Source organism: Salmo salar, chromosome 16, assembly GCF_965601325.2.
Source record: "Salmo salar chromosome 16, fSalSal1, whole genome shotgun sequence".
NCBI lineage: Eukaryota > Metazoa > Chordata > Actinopteri > Salmoniformes > Salmonidae > Salmo > Salmo salar.
In genome coordinates, this window is record NC_138306.1 from 68,318,868 (window position 1) to 68,338,798 (window position 19,931).

Below are 19,931 nucleotides of genomic sequence, written 5' to 3' on the forward strand. Positions count from 1 at the left end.
CATACCAAACTTGATGTTCTTTGGACATATGGTTCATGAGAATATGTTTTTCAGGTTTTCCAAAATGTCCAAGATGGAGGAAAATCTATCCTAATGGACCTTACTGGTCCTTGAGGCAAATTTGTTCAGCATGAGGAAAGACGCCTACATTTCAAGTCTCGAGGTCAAACGAGTCAGCGAATATGAGGGTTTAAGTGAGACTACTGGCCAATCGGTGCCATTCTTTTTGACCAAGTTACTCACGGCCTCTCGTTTCTGTGTACCGAATTAGATGGTTTTTTTTTTTTAAACCAATCTATGCTTGAGTTATTGGAATGAAGATGATCAAAAGTGTGGCTCACTTCTGCCCACAGCACACACACACACACATTAGTGACTCCCTGAACACAATGCTCAAGCTCCAACCTTTCAAAACACACCAGCAGCCCTGGCTTTCTCCTCCACTGAGAGCTCATTGGGCAGTGCCTCCTATCTGACGCCGCTGATTGGCTATTGAATGTTGTCTCCCAGGCAGCAGAGGAACTGGCAGCAGGAGGAGACAGGGAGAAAGAAGGGAAAGAGAGAGTGGGAGGATACAGTGCAATATCGTGAGAGGGAGAGAGCAAAACAGAGAGAGTAATAGAGGAGGCAAGAGCACCTTCAGGCAAAAGGAGGAAGGAGGAAAAATAGGAAAATCTTGTCTGTGTTGCTAAAGCTGTTTATGTCCTAGGTTTCTGAAGACAAGGGGGGGCTGTGACTGAGATGAGAGCGCTGCTGTAGCTGGGTCCAGTTCTAAGGATGCCGGGGTGGAAGTGAGGTTCTATAGCGGTTCCACAGCAGTTCCACAGCACCACCAGGCAGGAACCAACGCTGGGATGCAGAACCTACGACAAGCAGCCACGGAGGCTTTCCATCGCCTGGGTGAGTATCAGTCAAACCTACCCTCCCTAGAAACAGTACCACACTGGCTCCAGTCGGGTTAGGGGATCGAGCAGTGCTTGCTCAAGCTTCCTCATACCCACAAACAGTATTTACAGAGTTCTCATTGGTAGCCTGCTATGCTTAATGTGTTCCATCTTTGTACTATGCCAGATTCCAGGATACACTGCATGGGGAATGTACTGTATGTTACCTAGGGAACACAATACCTAACTTGTTGGCATGACAACTATCCTTACACACTCTACAGGTAATGACAGGCAGCAGCTTGTTAACAGGGTCGGTGTTGTAGAGTGGTATGTTGCCGTGTTCCAGGGATGCGGGCACCCCTAGGGAATGGACTGTTCCAAGCGTCAGTAGCTTGGCACGGACTGGCAAGTTATACTGCTGATCTGCAGATGCAGCTAGGAAGCCCACAGCTTATTGAATAAAGCATACAAATGCTGATGAGCAAAGTGGCTGTTTTGCTCCCAAAGTAGGAGAGAAGACATGTGAGGGGTGATGTGAGCACAAGGGGAGAGAGGAGGAGAGGCAGCCCCAGCGGGAGCAGAGGGGTGTTTTGCTCACTAAGTGGGAGAGGAAAGGGGTGAGGAGAGAGGTGAAGGATGAGGTAAGAAGCAGAAGATGTGTTTTTCTCACTGAGTGGGAGAGAAGACGGGAGAGGAGTGAGATGGTAACCCACATCTCCCCCAGGGTGGGTGCAGGTTGTCAGGGGGAGGGAAGGTAGACAGCTAAGGCATCAAGGTGCAGGTGGTTCCAGTTCCTAGGGGGGAGGTTGGTTGTCAGGGGGGATGGGTACTGGGTAGTTATAGTGCTCTTATACAGTCAGGGTAGTTATAGTGCTGTTATACACTCAGGGTAGTTATAGTGCTGTTATACACTCAGGGTAGTTATAGTGCTGTTATACACTCAGGGTAGTTATAGTGCTGTTATACACTCAGGGTAGTTATAGTGCTGTTATACAGTCAGGGTAGTTATAGTGCTGTTATACAGTCAGGGTAGTTATAGTGCTGTTATACACTCAGGGTAGTTATAGTGCTGTTATACAGTCAGGGTAGTTATAGTGCTGTTATACACTCAGGGTAGTTATAGTGCTGTTATACAGTCAGGGTAGTTATAGTGCTGTTATACAGTCAGGGTAGTTATAGTGCTGTAATACAGTCAGGGTAGTTATAGTGCTGTTATACAGTCAGGGTAGTTATAGTGCTGTTATACACTCAGGGTAGTTATAGTGCTGTTATACACTCAGGGTAGTTATAGTGCTGTTATACACTCAGGGTAGTTATAGTGCTGTTATACAGTCAGGGTAGTTATAGTGCTGTTATACAGTCAGGGTAGTTATAGTGCTGTTATACACTCAGGGTAGTTATAGTGCTGTAATACAGTCAGGGTAGTTATAGTGCTGTTATACAGTCAGGGTAGTTATAGTGCTGTTATACACTCAGGGTAGTTATAGTGCTGTAATACAGTCAGGGTAGTTATAGTGCTGTTATACAGTCAGGGTAGTTATAGTGCTGTTATACACTCAGGGTAGTTATAGTGCTGTTATACACTCAGGGTAGTTATAGTGCTGTTATACACTCAGGGTAGTTATAGTGCTGTTATACACTCAGGGTAGTTATAGTGCTGTTATACACTCAGGGTAGTTATAGTGCTGTTATACAGTCAGGGTAGTTATAGTGCTGTTATACACTCAGGGTAGTTATAGTGCTGTTATACACTCAGGGTAGTTATAGTGCTGTAATACAGTCAGGGTAGTTATAGTGCTGTTATACAGTCAGGGTAGTTATAGTGCTGTTATACAGTCAGGGTAGTTATAGTGCTGTTATAGAGCTGGGGAAGCAGGATGCTGGTGTCTCTGTAGACAGAGATGAATAATGCATCACTCTCACAGCTGCAGTGTAAACAAAATAAAGTAAGTGCTCTGTAGTCCTTTAAAAGACTCAGGGCGAATCTGTTAGGGGTCACTGCCAATTCAAATGCAATGGCACGTCCACTAACCAGTTTCCGCCACATTGGTTGAGTGTTGTTCGAATCAGAACTGTGCTAAGTGATTTTGTTATCGTACACAGACAGGACAGCCGATGTTCCTCCTCTCTCTACTCCTGTCAGTTTGAACAAGGAAACTGTTGTTTTCTCTGATCTGAAGAGACTCGGATGAGCTTTGCACATTTCTGTCAGAGAGAGAGATCTCGTATCAGGATGATATACTGCTCAGCTGCTTGGCCTGGGAGCACAACTCACAGGATGTCCAAACGAGCGCCTATCTCTACGCTATTCAGAGACGCTGATAGTATGTCTGTACACTAGGCTGCGAAGTACACTGCTTCTACACATGATTGCATGTTTACTCATGTCTTGAATCAATACTTACTTGTGCCATTTTCCATGTATCCCACACAGCACAGTATGATAGTATGCCAGAGGTAAGATTATAGAGGACAGTGTCAAGACCAAAGCTCCAGTGTAGGTTAACCTATAGGACTGGCTAAGACTGGCTATGAGGGGGACACCACAGGGCATTCCAATTCCAATAGAGCTCAGAGGAAACAATATAAGAGTGTCAATGACACATCGACTCCCCCCCAAATATGCCTCAACCTCAATTCATTGAGGAGTGGGTACTTGAAGAATCCAATCTGTGTGTATGTGTGCTTTTTCAGCTTCGCTCTCTCTCTCTCTCTCTCTCTCTGACACATCTCATCCCCTCCTCAATACCTCCACTCCCCTCTGGGTGAGTTGGACAATAGACAAAGTTGCACTTTCTTTGACACCCCTCAAGGTGTACTTGTGTGGTGCCCATCTGTGTGGTGCCCATCTGTGTGATGTCTATCTGTGTGTGACTGTCTGATAGACCTGGCTGGAAGGCAACAGCGGCTCGGTCCGGTCAACATATGCCTGCCTGGCTCTGAGCCCCCCAGGCTGCTCCCAGTGGGTAGTGGATTAACAAGCTGCCTGGATGCTGCCTGCCTTCCTGTGACAAGTGTCCACCTCCAACAGCTACGGCCCACTCTGCTCTGCTCTGTTCTGCCTCAGGAATACTGATGAGGGCTATCTGTATGTACGGGGTCTGTATGAGGGCGAGATGGAGGGATAGGAATGGAGGGAGGAGGGTAGGTGGTGAATGGTGGGCTCGTCTCGGCGTGTGATGGAGCATGAGTGACTGTCTCTCTGTGCCTCCATCTCTCCTCCATATATAACCCTGACTGCATTGACGTGCTGTACCAAGGCAGAGCTAGTGGCTATAATATAATATCCTATAATATCCTAATATCCTAACCTACTTTTTCCCCTTTTTCTCCCCAATTGGTAGTTACAGTCTTGTCCCAACGCTGCAACTCTCGTTCGGACTCGGGTCAGGTGAAGGTCGAGAGCCACGCGTCCTCCGAAACACGACCCGCCAAGCCACACTGCTTCTTGACACACTGCTCGCTTAACCCGGAAGCCAGCCGCACCAAAGTGTCGGAGGAAATGCCAAACTGGCAACCGTCGTCAGCTTGCAGGCGCCCAGCCCGCCACAAGGAGTCGCTAGAGCGCGATGGGACAAGGACATCCCGGCCGGCCAAACCTTCCCCTTAACTGAACGACGCTGGGACAATTGTGTGCTGCCTCATGGATCTCCCGGTCACGGCCGGCTGTGACACAGCCCAGGATCGAACCCGGGTCTGTAGTGACTCCTCAAGAACTGCAATGCAGTACCTTAGACCGCTGCCCCACTCGGGAGGCTTCCGTTCTAGGGATTCTATTTCTATGGTAGCAACTTTACCTCACCTCAGTCCAATGCCCTTCAGTCAGAGTCATACCAGAACGTCCCTACCCCAGGATGTCTGCACATACTGCAGAGATCATGACCTCCATTTCCTGGTTGGCATTCCTAGTTTCTACCCAATCTAATTATAACTTGACTTTGTCCATGGCTGCACATGCTGAGCCAAGAGGACTTTTAGTTAGTTGGAAAAGGCAATGTGCCAGCTGTACTGTATTCTTCCAAGACAAATATATTTAGACTGGAACATGTTTGTATGGGTTTAATTATCCAATGTGTCAATTTATAGATGTGGCTTTTATATGAATAACATACATTTATACCCTCAATAATTTCCCATATGAAATTGATTATTGACAAACAATTATAGTTTTATATTGCAGTATCTTTTTCTGTTTAAATACTATATGTGTTGCTATACAGGGAATAAGGCTTTCTGTAAAGCCTATTGTTATTAAAGTCAAGCAGCCCTAAAGGTAATGTCTTGTCTGGATGGGTACAGCGATGCCTTCCCATTTAGAAGATAAGGAGCATGTTCCTGCAAACTTTGACTGTCACATATGAGAAAGAGCTACTGACCCAGACTCCTCTCCAAGTTCCCTCTCTGTGTCTCTCTTTCTTTCTGTCTCTCTCCCCATCTGTCTGTGTCTCTGTCTCTCTCTGTGTCTCTCTGTGTCTCTGTCTCTCTCTGTCTCTCCCCAAGTCTCTCTGTGTCTCTGTCTCTCTCTGTGTCTCTCTCCAAGTCTCTCTGTGTATCTGCCTTTCTCTGTCTCTCTGTATCTCTCTCCAAGTCTTTCTGTGTATCTGTCTCTCCGAGTCTCTCTCCAAGTCTCTCTGTGTCTCTCTCTCTCTCTCTCTCCAAGTCTCTGTGTCTCTGTGTCTCTGTCTCTCTCTGTCTCTCTGTGTCTCTGTCTCTCTGTGTCTCTGTCTCTCTGTGTCTCTGTCTCTCTGTGTCTCTGTCTCTCTGTGTCGCTGTCTCTCTGTGTCTCTGTCTCTCTGTGTCTCTGTCTCTCTCTGTCTCTCTGTCTCTCTCTCCAAGTCTCTCTGTGTCTCTGTCTGTCCGTGTCTCTCTTCTGTCTCACACTCCCCAACTTATATTATCATCATCACTCACATGTCACACGCACACATTTTCATCTCTTCCTCCTGTCACTCATCCTCTTCCTCTCCCTCCTCCTCCTCTCCTTCCTTCCCTGTTCCACTCCTCTCTCATTTAACATCCCTGCTCCACTTTTCACATTCCATTAGAATCTCCCAGCTACACAATTTTTACCACAGTGGACTTAACGTTAAATTATATCTTCAGCTGAATTCAGCATTATAAAGCAACGATAGCAGCAGTAGACATTGTAGCATCCTTGTAACACAGGACCTTAAAGTTTATGGTTTGGTCCAAATGTTGTTTCCAAGTGTTCTATCCAAGTTTTCTAACCAAGTGTTCCAACCATGTGTTCTATCCAAGGGTTCTATCATAGTGTTCTAACCAGTGTTCTATCCAAGTGTTCTTAACAAGTGTTCACTCTTTCTGTCTTTTGTTCCTGGCAGGTCTGAAGCAAAGACAGCTGGGATATGAGGAGGTAAGATACCCTATGTTATTGTCTGTGACTGAAACACTTACGAAATACTATTTTTAAGGGTGAGATTCGACTATGTATCACAAGAGTTTTAGACAGTTAGATGTACTTTGTTGTTCCCTCTCTCTGTTTCTCTCTGGCGTCCTCCGTCCCTCCTGGGGAGAGAGAAGATGAACAGAATAGTCAACACTGCCCCCTGCTGAGAAGAGTGGGTGGAGGAGATGGAGCATGAGAGAGAGGGAGGGAGGGAGGGAGGCAGGCAGGCTGTAGACACATAGACACACTCCACCACCACCACCACTCAGCGTTGCTCCCGCTCCCGTTGAAGTTGGAGAGGCATTTCATTTCAAGGGCCATTAAGTCCTGTCTCCTCCCCATAGCGGAAAGAGCACCGTGAGATTCGACATTCTACGTCTCTGAAAAGAAAGCGAGACAAAAATAGCCTTGCCTCCCCTCTGAGCTCTACATCCTAGCCTGCCCTGCCCTCGACTATTAAAACTGTAATTACACTCTTTATGGAGCTAATTCCCATTTGCTGCTGCCCTACGTGGACCACTCAGCACTCACAAAAAGCATCATTATGTGGTGGTACTAACTGCCCCGTGTCCTCCAAAACCAGCACAGAAATGTTATGTATGCAGTTAAGAAAATGTTTGACGGGATGGAAACCTGTTTTAGGAAAACGGGGAAAGTGAACCACAAACAGTAAAAGCTGTTAGTGGGTCAGATTGGCAGGTTATGGCAGCTCTGTGGGAGTCTGTTTTCCCCCGCTGGTATCTCCTCTCACACGCAATCCTCCTCAGTCCTCACACCTCGCCCTCATACAGGCTGGATTGGATCTGTAGCTAGCTGGTGTTAGGCCTCAAACTGTGTTTTCGGCACGCCAAGACTTTCTGGAGGGGTGGAGGAGCAATGAGGGATGGAGGTTGAGGGATAATGGAGGAATTCTATCAATCACTCACTGTATTGTATTCAGAATGCCCCATGCAAATATTTGGGATTCCATTGAAATAAATACCAGAGAAGAAGACTCCAGTGGTGTGTAGAGGAAATGAGACAGAACTCCTTCCCCCCTCCACCAACACCCTAAATGGAACAGAAATAGAATGTTAATTCATATAAAACACTCAAATTAGATTTCCCTCCATGAGTTCCTCTCTGTCCCCTTCCCTTTGCATCTCTCTTCACACACGCACACCGAGACACACTTGTCGTCTCTTCTTCAGCTTGTGCTGACTTGAATGTACACTCTTGCTTCAAATTAGGTCGAGTTACATGGTGTTTCCGTTTATCTGCTACTGGGATAGGGTCATGGGACTGTACCCCTGGAGCCAGACTCATGCTTGTCATATGAGCTTCAGGGCCAACCCACCGCACCGAAAACAGGAAAGAAAGAGAGACCGAGAGAAGGGAAGGATAGGGAGGAGAGAGAAAGTGCCTAGGAAGTGAGAGAGGAGGGAGAGGAAGATGGAGGATTTGAGATGGAGAGTCAGGGCCACAGCTACTCGGTGAGCCCGGAGTTGCTGCTGGTGCTGTGTTATGGTCGAAAAAGATGGAGAAAGAGGGGAGGAGGAGAAGGAGGAGGGGAGAAGGAGAAGGAGGAGGAGGGAATGGAGGAGCCCCCATCTCCCAAGAGCAGGAGTGTTCGCGTCCTTACCGTCTGCTGAGGTAGCAGTGGGCATGTGTGTGTGTGTCGGTCTGATTCTGCAGGCTTGGTTAGGGTGATGGCTGGTGCCACTGTGTTATTACTGTCGGTGTCCTTGGATTATCACACTAACACTGAGTGTCACATGATGTCAATGTTGTCGTGACTTTAAGGATATGTCCTGTGCACACATCAATTAGGTTCAATGGTATGCCCCCGACGGGGAATTCTCTCTAGGGGAAAACACTCCTAAATCGGCATTGACAGTAACCTTTTCTCTCGGGGTAGCCAGGGATTCTTTCAGCTAGCTTGTGAGTTTTTGTTTTTATGCCAAAGTTGTAAACAAAGCTGGTGGGTAATGTATTCTAGCTGACTAGCTACAAGATGGCCAGTTACAATAATAGATGTCATCACAACAGCGGGCTGCCTGTCTCTCTTGGCCCTTTCTTTGCCCACGCCTGTCCACAACATTCAGGGAATCCTCAACACACGTTCTGCCGTGTCTAACGAATGTATTTTTGGAAAAAGGTGCCGTCGACAAGAACAGAGGAAATCAATTCCATTGAGTAGCGTAGGACCCTGGCGGTGGTGAGGTGATGGATGATGTTCCCATGGGACATCACAGGCCTCTGTATCAGCACAGCTCACATTGAAACGTCCTGTACTCTACTGTGACTTTTACACTGAGTATACCAAAAATTAGGAATTTGTGTTTTTTTTGTTTGTCCAACCACCTCTTGAGGATTGACCACAAGTTCTCAATGGGATTAAGGTCTGGGGAGTTTCCTGGCCATTGACCCAAAATATCGATGTTTTGTTCCCCCAGCCACTTAGTTATCACTTTTGCCTTATGGCAAGGTGCTCCATCATGCTGGAAAAGGCATTGTTTGTCACCAAACTGTTCCTGGATGGTTGGGAGAAGTTGCTCTCGGAGGATGTGTTGGTACCATTCTTTATTCATGGCTGTCGTCTTTGGCAAAATTGTGAGTGAGCCCACTCCCTTGGCTGAGAAGCAACACCACACATGAATGGTCTCAGGATGCTTTACTGTTGGCGCTCACCTTGTCTTCTGCGGACAAGCTTTTTTCCGGATGCCCCAAACAATCGGAAAGGGGATTCATCAGAGAAAATGACTTTACCCCAGTCCTCAGCAGTCCAATCCCTGTACCTTTTGCAGAATATCAGTCTGTCCCTGATGTTTTTCCTGGAAAGAAGTGGCTTCTTTGCTGCCCTTCTTGACATCAGGCCATCCTCCAAAAGTCTTCACCTCACTGTGTGTGCAGATGCACTCACACCTGCCTGCTGCCATTCCTGAGCAAGCTCTGTACTGGTGGTGCCCCGATCCCGCAGCTGAATCAACTTTAGGAGACGGTCCTGGCGCTTGCTGGACTTTCATGGGCGCCCTGAAGCCTTCTTCACAACAATTGAACCGCTCTCCTTGAAGTTCTTGATGATCCAATAAATGGTTGATTTAGGTGCAATCTTACTGGCAGCAATATCCTTGCCTGTGAAGCCCTTTTTGTGGAAAGCAATGATGACGGCACGTGTTTCCTTGCAGGTAACCATGGTTGAAAGAGGAAGAACAATGAATCCAAGCAACACCCTCCTTTTGAAGCTTCCAGTCTGTTATTCGAACTCAGTCAGCATGACAGAGTGATCTCCAGCCTTGTCCTCGTCAACACTCACACCTGTGTTAACGAGAGAATCACTGACATGATGTCAGCTGGTCCTTTTGTTGCAGGGCTGAAATGCAGTGGAAATGTTTTTGGGGGATTCTGTTCATTTGCATGGCAAAGAGGGACTTTGCAATTAATTGCAATTCATCTGATCACTCTTCATAACATTCTGGAGTATATGCAAATTGCCATCATACAAACTGAGGTAGCAGACTTTGTGAAAATTAATATTTGTGTCATTCTCAAAACTTTTGGCCACGACTGTACACTGACATCAACAAGGGATCATCGCTTTCACCTGGATTTACCTGGTCAGCATATGTCATGGAAAGAGCAGGTGATCTTAATGTTTTGTATACTCAGCGTTCTCTGTGTCTTTCATGTTGTTAGCCACAGTTAGTGGGGAGGCTGAGAAACTTTTCAACCCATAACAGTCTCCTCATATTGCCTCTTGTGTCTGTCTTTCTGTGTCTATCTGTCTCTGTCTGTCTCTCTTTCTTTTCTCTCTCTCGCGCTCTCTCTCTTTCGTCTGCCATGTGTTTATTTGCATCCACCACTCTCTCTCTCCTGTCTCTCTCTATTCTCTCTCCTTCACCTGGCCAGTTGGATGAGGCAGACCCGTCCTACTCCAAGCCCCAGCCTCACTGGTTCCACACGCTGCAGATCCGCCAGCTGACGGCCCAGAGAGGACGCAGCAACAGTGACCCTATGGGAGGAAAGAGTTTCGATCAGGACTTCCAATGGGTGAGCACTGGGAAGTTTAGCCTGATCCCAGATCTGTTATCAAATCAAATGTTATTGGTCACATACAAATGGTTAGCAGATGTTATTGCAGGTGTAGCGAAATGCTTGTGCTTCTAGTTCCGACAATGCAGTAATATCTAACAAGTAATCTAACAAGTACACAACAACTACCTAATACACACAAATCTAAGTAAAGGGATGGAATAAGAATATGTACATATAAATATATGGATGAGCCATGACCGAGCGGCATAGGCAAGATGCAATAGATGGTATAAAATACAGTATATACCTGTGGGGTGAGTAATGCAAGATATGTAACATCATTATTAAAGTGTCATTAATAAAGTGACTAGTGATCCATTTGTTAGAGTGGCCAATGATTTCAAGTCAGGCAGCAGCCTCTCTGTGTTAGTGATGGCTGTTTAACAGTCTGATGGCCTTGAGATAGAAGCAATTTTTCAGTCACTCGGTCCCAGCTTTGATGCACCTGTATGATTACTATGGTGTGTGACAATGCCTTTAGGATTTGGCAAGATAGTACAAACAGATCTGGGATCAGGCTCGGTGAGGTAGGTGGCACCTGGTTATATCTGTAATGTACCTGCAGTTACCTCACTCTGTCAATATGAAGATGTACTGCAAATGTTTGAGGTTGGCACCTTACCCCACCTAACACACTCGTGTCCGTCCTCACAGAAAACAGGCCTACAGTTTGGCACAGCTAACTCCTACCTGAACCTGGAGAAGATAGGAGAGGGGACATACGCTACAGTCTACAAGGGAATCAGCCGGTCAGTATCAATCAATCAATCAATCAGTTGTCATCAAGTGCTTATACAGTAACACGACCTTGACCCCAAAGAGCAAGCGGAATCTGAAGTCAGTACAGGTGCTATAAGCTATAAGACATTAGCACAACTCAACAGTGATGAACAGCTCAGTAATTACGTCACCCACCCTGACAACGTCCAATAGGTCAGTGTAGTCATTCATATATGACACATCTTTTATATTACCCCAACAAACTAAACCGCTATGTCAGCTGGTATTGATTTGACTGGCCCTATTTGTCCCCTGTGCTGTTTGTTTGACGAAGGACAAGGTTTTTTGTGAATGTCTGTTGGACGGTTCTACACTAACGAGCACAGAGCGTATAAAGCCTTTCACAGTGGTTTCACTTTATACGGTCAAACAGCACACAGTGGAGGCTGACAGAGGTCACGTCACAGATAGAACAGATGTTTCACCGGATGTTTAAATGTGAAGCATCCGCTTGGCGTTTCCAGTCACAACCAAATATGGTATTGAGAGGAAGCCCAGTGGCCGGCAGTGGGAGATGGAACGAGATGGATTTTGGCTGACAATTAAACATTTGATCTCAATACTACAGTTTATGGTTCCCAAAAGTATAATCTGTTACAAATAGAGTGGACTAAGTTTTGTAGACTTTACCCTTGTTTAGAAGGCAAATGTAGTTATTTAGTTATTGCACACGCACACTTCACAGAGTAGGCTTTCCCTAACGGAAATATGCAAATGTGTGCTAGAACGTGACAATAGGATCTCGCCAGCTTGTGCTTGGCTCTGCCTACCTCCTTGCTCTGCCCACTATGACTCATTTGTTTCCATTTGAAACGACAGGCTGTGGTCTGTCTTGCTTTAGTTATACAAATCTTTGGTGACGTTATGCTAGTGTTCAGGGCAGAGAGCTTTATTAACTCATCCAGTCAGACTCCAGAAGACCAGGCAGAGAGCTTTATTAACTCATCTAGTCAGACTCCAGAAGACCAGGCAGAGAGCTTTATTAACTCATCCAGTCAGACTCCAGAAGACCAGGCAGAGAGCTTTATTAACTCATCCAGTCAGACTCCAGAAGACCAGGCAGAGAGCTTTATTAACTCATCCAGTCAGACTCCAGAAGACCAGGCAGAGAGCTTTATTAACTCATCCAGTCAGACTCCAGAAGACCAGGCAGAGAGCTTTATTAACTCATCCAGTCAGACTCCAGAAGACCAGGCAGAGAGCTTTATTAACTCATCCAGTCAGACTCCAGAAGACCAGGCAGAGAGCTTTATTAACTCATCCAGTCAGACTCCAGAAGACCAGGCAGAGAGCTTTATTAACTCATCCAGTCAGACTCCAGAAGACCAGGCAGAGAGCTTTATTAACTCATCCAGTCAGACTCCAGAAGACCAGGAAGAGAGCTTTATTAACTCATCCAGTCAGACTCCAGAAGACCAGGCAGAGAGCTTTATTAACTCATCCAGTCAGACTCCAGAAGACCAGGCAGAGAGCTTTATTAACTCATCCAGTCAGACTCCAGAAGACCAGGCAGAGAGCTTTATTAACTCATCCAGTCAGACTCCAGAAGACCAGGCAGAGAGCTTAATTAACTCATCCAGTCAGACTCCAGAAGACCAGGCAGAGAGCTTTATTAACTCATCCAGTCAGACTCCAGAAGACCAGGCAGAGAGCTTTATTAACTCATCCAGTCAGACTCCAGAAGACCAGGAAGAGAGCTTTATTAACTCATCCAGTCAGACTCCAGAAGACCAGGCAGAGAGCTTTATTAACTCATCCAGTCAGACTCCAGAAGACCAGGCAGAGAGCTTTATTAACTCATCCAGTCAGACTCCAGAAGACCAGGCAGAGAGCTTTATTAACTCATCCAGTCAGACTCCAGAAGACCAGGCAGAGAGCTTTATTAACTCATCCAGTCAGACTCCAGAAGACCAGGCAGAGAGCTTTATTAACTCATCCAGTCAGACTCCAGAAGACCAGGCAGAGAGCTTTATTAACTCATCCAGTCAGACTCCAGAAGACCAGGCAGAGAGCTTTATTAACTCATCTAGTCAGACTCCAGAAGACCAGGCAGAGAGCTTTATTAACTCATCCAGTCAGACTCCAGAAGACCAGGCAGAGAGCTTTATTAACTCATCCAGTCAGACTCCAGAAGACCAGGCAGAGAGCTTTATTAACTCATCCAGTCAGACTCCAGAAGACCAGGCAGAGAGCTTTATTAACTCATCTAGTCAGACTCCAGAAGACCAGGCAGAGAGCTTTATTAACTCATCTAGTCAGACTCCAGAAGACCAGGCAGAGAGCTTTATTAACTCATCCAGTCAGACTCCAGAAGACCAGGCAGAGAGCTTTATTAACTCATCCAGTCAGACTCCAGAAGACCAGGCAGAGAGCTTTATTAACTCATCCAGTCAGACTCCAGAAGACCAGGCAGAGAGCTGCCAAAAGCCACAGCTGCACTAAGATAGGAGTTTTTCGGTCAGGTAGGAGATGTGATTTGATTGGTTGGCAGCAATGCAGAAATGGAGGGTGAGGTTCGATTGTGTTTTTCTTGACATTTAATGAGGTCATGAATTGTATCTCTCTGTTATAAATTATAATAGATTACTGTATTTGCCTGTATTACTGTATTTGTCTATATCCTCTCTCACCATAACTGAGCCATGGGATGTTAACTCTCTCTGTTACTCTCCTCTACTCTGCCCTCAGGATAAACGGGCACCTGGTGGCCTTGAAGGTGATCCGTATGAAGACTGAAGAAGGCGTACCATTCACTGCCATCCGAGAGGGTGAGAGCTTTTCCAGTAGGCCCATGCTGAACATGAGAAACAGTCATGTTAGCTTTAGCATGTTTAGAAGAATCGCATGTGCTTATCAAATTCCATTTCCACTGTGAACAAAGTGAATTATTATTAGCTCTGTGCCTGTCTGTCCAGCGTCCCTCCTGAAAGGCCTGAAACACGCCAACATTGTCCTGCTCCATGACATCATCCACACCAAAGAGGCACTCACATTTGTCTTTGAGTACGTACAAACAGACTTGGCTGAGTATATGAAGCAGCACCCGGGGGGCCTGCATTCCTACAATGTCAGGGTAAGTTCAATATTTCGATAAACAGAACCTCAACAAATACCATATCTTTTCCCACTCACCCTAAAACCTGTCCTCTGCTCTTTCAATTGTTTTAATTGTTCACCATTGACCATACTCTTCCTGCATGTCTGTCTGTCTGTGTGTCCATCAGATCTTCATGTTCCAGCTGCTGCGGGGTCTGTCCTACATCCACGGTCGGAGGATCCTGCACCGGGACCTCAAACCCCAGAACCTGCTCATCAGCTACCTGGGGGAGCTCAAACTGTCCGACTTCGGTAAACCAAACCCTAGCTTCATGTCCACATTCTGGTTCAAGCCTAACCTCAACCCTAACCCTAATCCTAGTTTCATGTCCACACCCCGACTCAACACTAACCCTCAACCACAACCCTAACCCTAGCTTCATGTCCACATCCCAGTTCTACCCTAACCCTAGCCTCAACCACAACCCTAACCCTAGCTTCATATCCACATCCCGGTTCAAACCTAACCCTAGCTTCATGTCCACATCCCGGTTCTACCCTAACCCTAGCCTCAACCACAACCCTAACCCTAGCTTCATATCCACATCCCGGTTCAAACCTAACCCTAGCCTCAACCACAACCCTAACCCTAGCTTCATATCCACATCCCGGTTCAAACCTAACCCTAGCCTCAACCACAACCCTAACCCTAGCTTCATATCCACATCCCGGTTCAAACCTAACCCTAGCCTCAACCACAACCCTAACCCTAGCTTCATATCCACATCCCGGTTCAAACCTAACCCTAGCCTCAACCACAACCCTAACCCTAGCTTCATATCCACATCCCGGTTCAAACCTAACCCTAGCCTCAACCACAACCCTAACCCTAGCTTCATATCCACATCCCGGTTCAAACCTAACCCTAGCTTCATATCCACATCCCGGTTCAAACCTAACCCTAGCCTCAACCACAACCCTAACCCTAGCTTCATATCCACATCCCGGTTCAAACCTAAGCCTAGCCTCAACCACAACCCTAACCCTAGCTTCATATCCACATCCCGGTTCAAACCTCACCCTAGCCTCAACCACAACCCTAACCCTAGCTTCATATCCACATCCCGGTTCAAACCTAACCCTAGCTTCATATCTACATCCCGGTTCAAACCTAACCCTAGCCAACCCCTCCACAGCCTCTTAAGTTCTGGCTTGTCCATTGTCTATCCTCTGTAGAAGCCTATGGTATAACTCTCTCTTTATAATGTGTTATTTGGTCATGTATACAGGTGGTAATTATAACTTCATCTTACAGCTTCTATCTCAAGGCCATCAGACTGCTAAACAGCAATCACTAACTCAGAGAGGCTGCTGCCTACATTGAGACCCAATCACTGGCCACTTTAATAAATGGATCACTAGTCACTTTATATAATGCCACTCTAAATAATGCCACTTTAATAATGTTTACATATCTTACATTACCCATATCATATGTACAGTTGAAGTCAGAAGTTTACATACACTTAGGTTGGAGTCATTAAAACTCGTTTTTCAACCACTCCACAAATTTCTTGTTAACAAACTATACTTTGTGTATGACACAAGTCATTTTTCCAACAATTGTTTACAGACAGATTATTTCACTTATAATTCACTGTATCACAATTCCAGTGGGGCAGAAGTTTACATACACTAAGTTGACTGTGCCTTTAAACAGCTTGGAAAATTCCAGACAATGATGTCATGGCTTTAGAAGCTTTTGATAGGCTAATTGACATAATTTGAGTCAATTGGAGGTGTACCTGAGGATGTATTTCAAGGCCTACCTTCAAACTCAGTGTCTCTTTGCTTGACATCATGGGAAAATCAAAAGAAATCAGCCAAGACCTCAGAAAAAAAATTGGAGACCTCCACAAGTCTGGTTCATCCATGGGAGCAATTTCCAAACGCCTGAAGGTACCACGTTCATCTGTACAAACAATAGTATGCAAGTATAAACACCATGAGACCACGCAGCCGTCATACCGCTCAGGAAGGAGTTCTGTCTCCTAGAGATGTACTTTGGTGTGAAAAGTGCAAATCAATCCCAGAACAACAGCAAAGGACCATATGAAGATGCTGGCGGAAACAGGTATCTATATCCACAGTAAACGACACCTAAATCGACATAACCTGAAAGGCCGCTCAGCAAGGAAGAAGCCACTGCTCCAAAACCGCCATAAAAAAGCCAGACTACAGTTTGCAACTGCACATGGGGACAAAGATCGTACTTTTTGGAGAAATGTCCTCTGGTCTGATAAAACAAAAATAGAACTGTTTGGCCATAATGACCATCGTTATGTTTGGAGGAAAAAGGGGGATGCTTGCAAGCCGAAGAACACCATCCCAACCATGAAGCATGGGGGTGGCAGCAACATGTTGTGGGGCTGCTTTGCTGCAGGAGGGACTGGTGCACTTCACAAACTAGATGCCATCATGAGGAAAGAAAATTCTGTGGATATATTGAAGCAACATCTCAAGATGGGTTTTCCAAATGGACAATGACCCCAAGCACACTTCCAAAGTTGTGGCAAAATGGCTTAAGGACAACAAAGTCAAGGTATTGGAGTGGCCATCACAAAGCCCTGACCTCAATCCAATAGAAAATTTGTGGGCAGAACTGAAAAAGCGTGTGCGAGCAAGGAGGCCTACAAACCTGACTCAGTTACACCAGCTCTGTAAGGAGGAATGGGCCAAAATTCACCCAACTTATTGTGGGAAGCTTGTGGAAGGCTACCCGAAACGTTTGACCCAAGTTAAACAATTTAAAGGCATTGCTACCAAATACTAATTGAGCGTATGTAAACTTCTGACCCACTGGGAATGTGATAAAATAAATAAAAACTGAAATAAATCATTCTCTCTCCTATTATTCTGACATTTCACATTCTTAAAATAAAGTGGTGATCCTAACTGACCTAAGACAGGGAATTTTTACTAAGATTAAATGTCAGGAATTGTGAAAAACTGAATTTAAATGTATTTGGCTAAGGTGTATACAAACATCCGACTTCAACTGTATATACTGTGTTTTATACCATCTACAGCACCTTGGCTATGCCGCTCAGCCATCACTCATCCATATACTTACATGTACATATTCTCATTCACCCCTTTAGATTTGTGTGTATTAGGTAGTTGTTGGGGAATTGTTAGATTACTTGTTAGATATTACTGCACTGTCGGAACTAGAAGCACAAGCATTTCGCTACACTCACATTAACATCTGCTAACCATGTGTATGTGACAAATAAAATTTGATGTGATATGTGTGTTATATGTGGTATTGTATTCATGTTATAACTATATGGTTCCGTCTGTATCCACTAGGGCTGGCCCGGTCCAAGTCCATCCCGTGCCAGACCTATTCGTCTGAGGTGGTGACTCTGTGGTACCGACCTCCTGATGTCCTCCTGGGTTCCACTGATTACTCCACTGCTCTGGACATCTGGTGAGTGGACTGGACATATTTGGACATACAATATCCCATATCTGGACAGGGTCTGAACATCCTCCATAACCAACCACCCTGTAGGCAAGGTTGCAATAACGTCATTTCAATCAGCTTTTTTCCACTGGACAGCCAGATCTGAACCCATCAAATCAAATGTATTTATAAAGCCCTTCTTACATCAGCTGATATCTCAAAGTGCTGTACAGAAACCCAGCCTAAAACCCCAAACAGCAAGCAATGCAGGTGCAGAAGCACGGTGGCTAGGAAAAACTCCCTAGAAAAGCCAGAACATAGGAAGAAACCTAGAGAGGAACCAGGCTATGAGGGGTGTCCAGTCCTCTTCTGGCTGTGCCAGCATTGAACCAGAATAACACCAGAATACCACTGGACCGTGCCCATACTGTTCTAGAGACTGCATAACTACTTAGACCACTGCGTCATGGTGCTTTCAAGACAACTGGGAACTCTGGGGAAAAACCTAGGTCAAATCATGATGTCATTTTTCCTAGTCTGAGCTGTTTTTTTCCCCAGAGTTCCCAGTTGTCTTGAACGCACTGAAGTCGGAGATTTCCTAGTTCCCAGTTGTCTTGAACGCACTGAAGTCGGAGATTTCCTAGTTCCCAGTTGTCTTGAACGCACTGAAGTCGGAGATTTCCTAGTTCCCAGTTGTCTTGAACGCACTGAAGTCGGAGATTTCCTAGTTCTCAGTTGTTTTGAACGTGGCATCAGTGGTGGTTTAAGAGTAGCTGCCATTAGTGTTGCCATTAGTACTCTCCTACAGAGTGAGTTACCGCAGGTTGGCTCAGAGAATGTTGCGTGTTCAGAAGAGTTTAACCTCTTGGCCTTTGTCTAACGATGTTTTGGTGCCATACTGAGAAACAAATGTTTTAGTTGCTCTCCTAAGAGAAATATTATTTCCCCCCAGAGTTAAAATAATTTTGTACTAATGAATAGCATAAGCGTTGGTATAAACCATCCTGTGCATTAATGTTAATGATATCTGGGCAGGTTTCTATTTGACCTTTCCAAATAGAAGAGATTGGAACCACATGTTGTTTAAGGACTTGGAGTACAAAGAGAAATGTACCAAAAGGGGTAGTAATTTAACAGCAATAATCAAATGGGTTGGCCATAACCTAGGTATTTGCTTTCGTGTTATATATTTCGGAAGGTTTTAATATTTTATCCAAGGATACGTTTTTGAATTCATCCCCTTTTTCTATGCTATGTTTTGCCCTCTATAAATAGACTGCTTAGGATACAAAACCTACCTTTTAGTTTTTACCAAATTAGTTCACTTATTGTGCCGATTATGAAGTACTGAAGAAAGATGTCCCGTCCATCTCTCTCTTTTCACGGATTATTAAATGACTCCCCCAAACCTGTGTTGTCTTCCAGGGGAGCTGGATGCATCTTCATTGAGATGCTCCAGGGGACGCCAGCCTTTCCAGGGGTGGCAGACGTCTTTGAGCAGCTGCAGAAAATATGGGCTGTGAGTAGGATCCCCCTTTCTTTTCAATGGCATCATCCTCTCTACACTGAATAAAAAGGTGCGATCTAGAAGCTTTAACGGGTTCTTTGGCTGTTCCCTTTGGAGAACCCTTTTTGGTTCCAGGTAGAACCTTTCTACACCGGGTTCTTCATTGAACCCGAAAAGGTTCTACCTGGAACCCAAAGAGTGCTACCTGGAACCAAAAAGTGTTTTCCTATGGGGACAGACGAAGAACCTTTGGAAGCCTTTTTTCTAAGAGTGTAGATCCATAAAAACTAGTAGAGATGGCGGTTGATGGCTCACTCTGGACCCTTTCTGTCTGTCTCCAGGTCGTCGGGGTCCCGACTGAGGAGACGTGGCCAGGAGTGAACGAGCTGCCCAACTTCAGACCAGGTCAGAACTTCTTCATCCCTTTCATCCTCCTCCTCCCTCATGACCATTACAATAATCCAATCTTATGTGCTGCTTGAGAAAATACAGTCATTCCCATTGGGTCAGAGAAAGGTCAGGGAGGGATTAGTTTGGGATTAGTTTGGGTAATCTACACACTTAATAAAGCTCGACATAAACCACAGCAGACTAGACTCATGGTTTGCTGTGTGGCTCATCCCTAACCACTAGGGGGCAGCAGAAGTCAACGAGATACATTTTCATTGGGGTTGTATGGGACTGTGGGCCTGTTGGTCTATAGTACTACTTTTGCTTTCCAGACTCGTGGCATTTAAGACGGCTGTGGGAAGAGAGTACTTTAGCTCTTTC

General features: G+C 45.5%; 1 protein-coding gene across 1 annotated transcript in view; it reads left to right on the forward strand.

Moving 5' to 3' along the window:
• Positions 1 to 299: 299 nt before the first annotated feature.
• LOC106574248 (cyclin-dependent kinase 15) overlaps positions 300 to 19,931 on the forward strand; it is a 28,045-nt gene continuing 8,413 nt past the window's right edge. The window contains exons 1-10 of the mRNA XM_082962854.1: positions 300 to 900; positions 6,230 to 6,261; positions 10,183 to 10,323; positions 11,023 to 11,117; positions 13,837 to 13,916; positions 14,064 to 14,221; positions 14,373 to 14,496; positions 17,557 to 17,677; positions 19,079 to 19,172; positions 19,502 to 19,565. Coding sequence (XP_082818980.1) covers positions 855 to 900; positions 6,230 to 6,261; positions 10,183 to 10,323; positions 11,023 to 11,117; positions 13,837 to 13,916; positions 14,064 to 14,221; positions 14,373 to 14,496; positions 17,557 to 17,677; positions 19,079 to 19,172; positions 19,502 to 19,565 — 955 coding nt within the window. The 5' untranslated portion in view covers positions 300 to 854. The remainder of the gene's footprint in view (positions 901 to 6,229; positions 6,262 to 10,182; positions 10,324 to 11,022; positions 11,118 to 13,836; positions 13,917 to 14,063; positions 14,222 to 14,372; positions 14,497 to 17,556; positions 17,678 to 19,078; positions 19,173 to 19,501; positions 19,566 to 19,931) is intronic.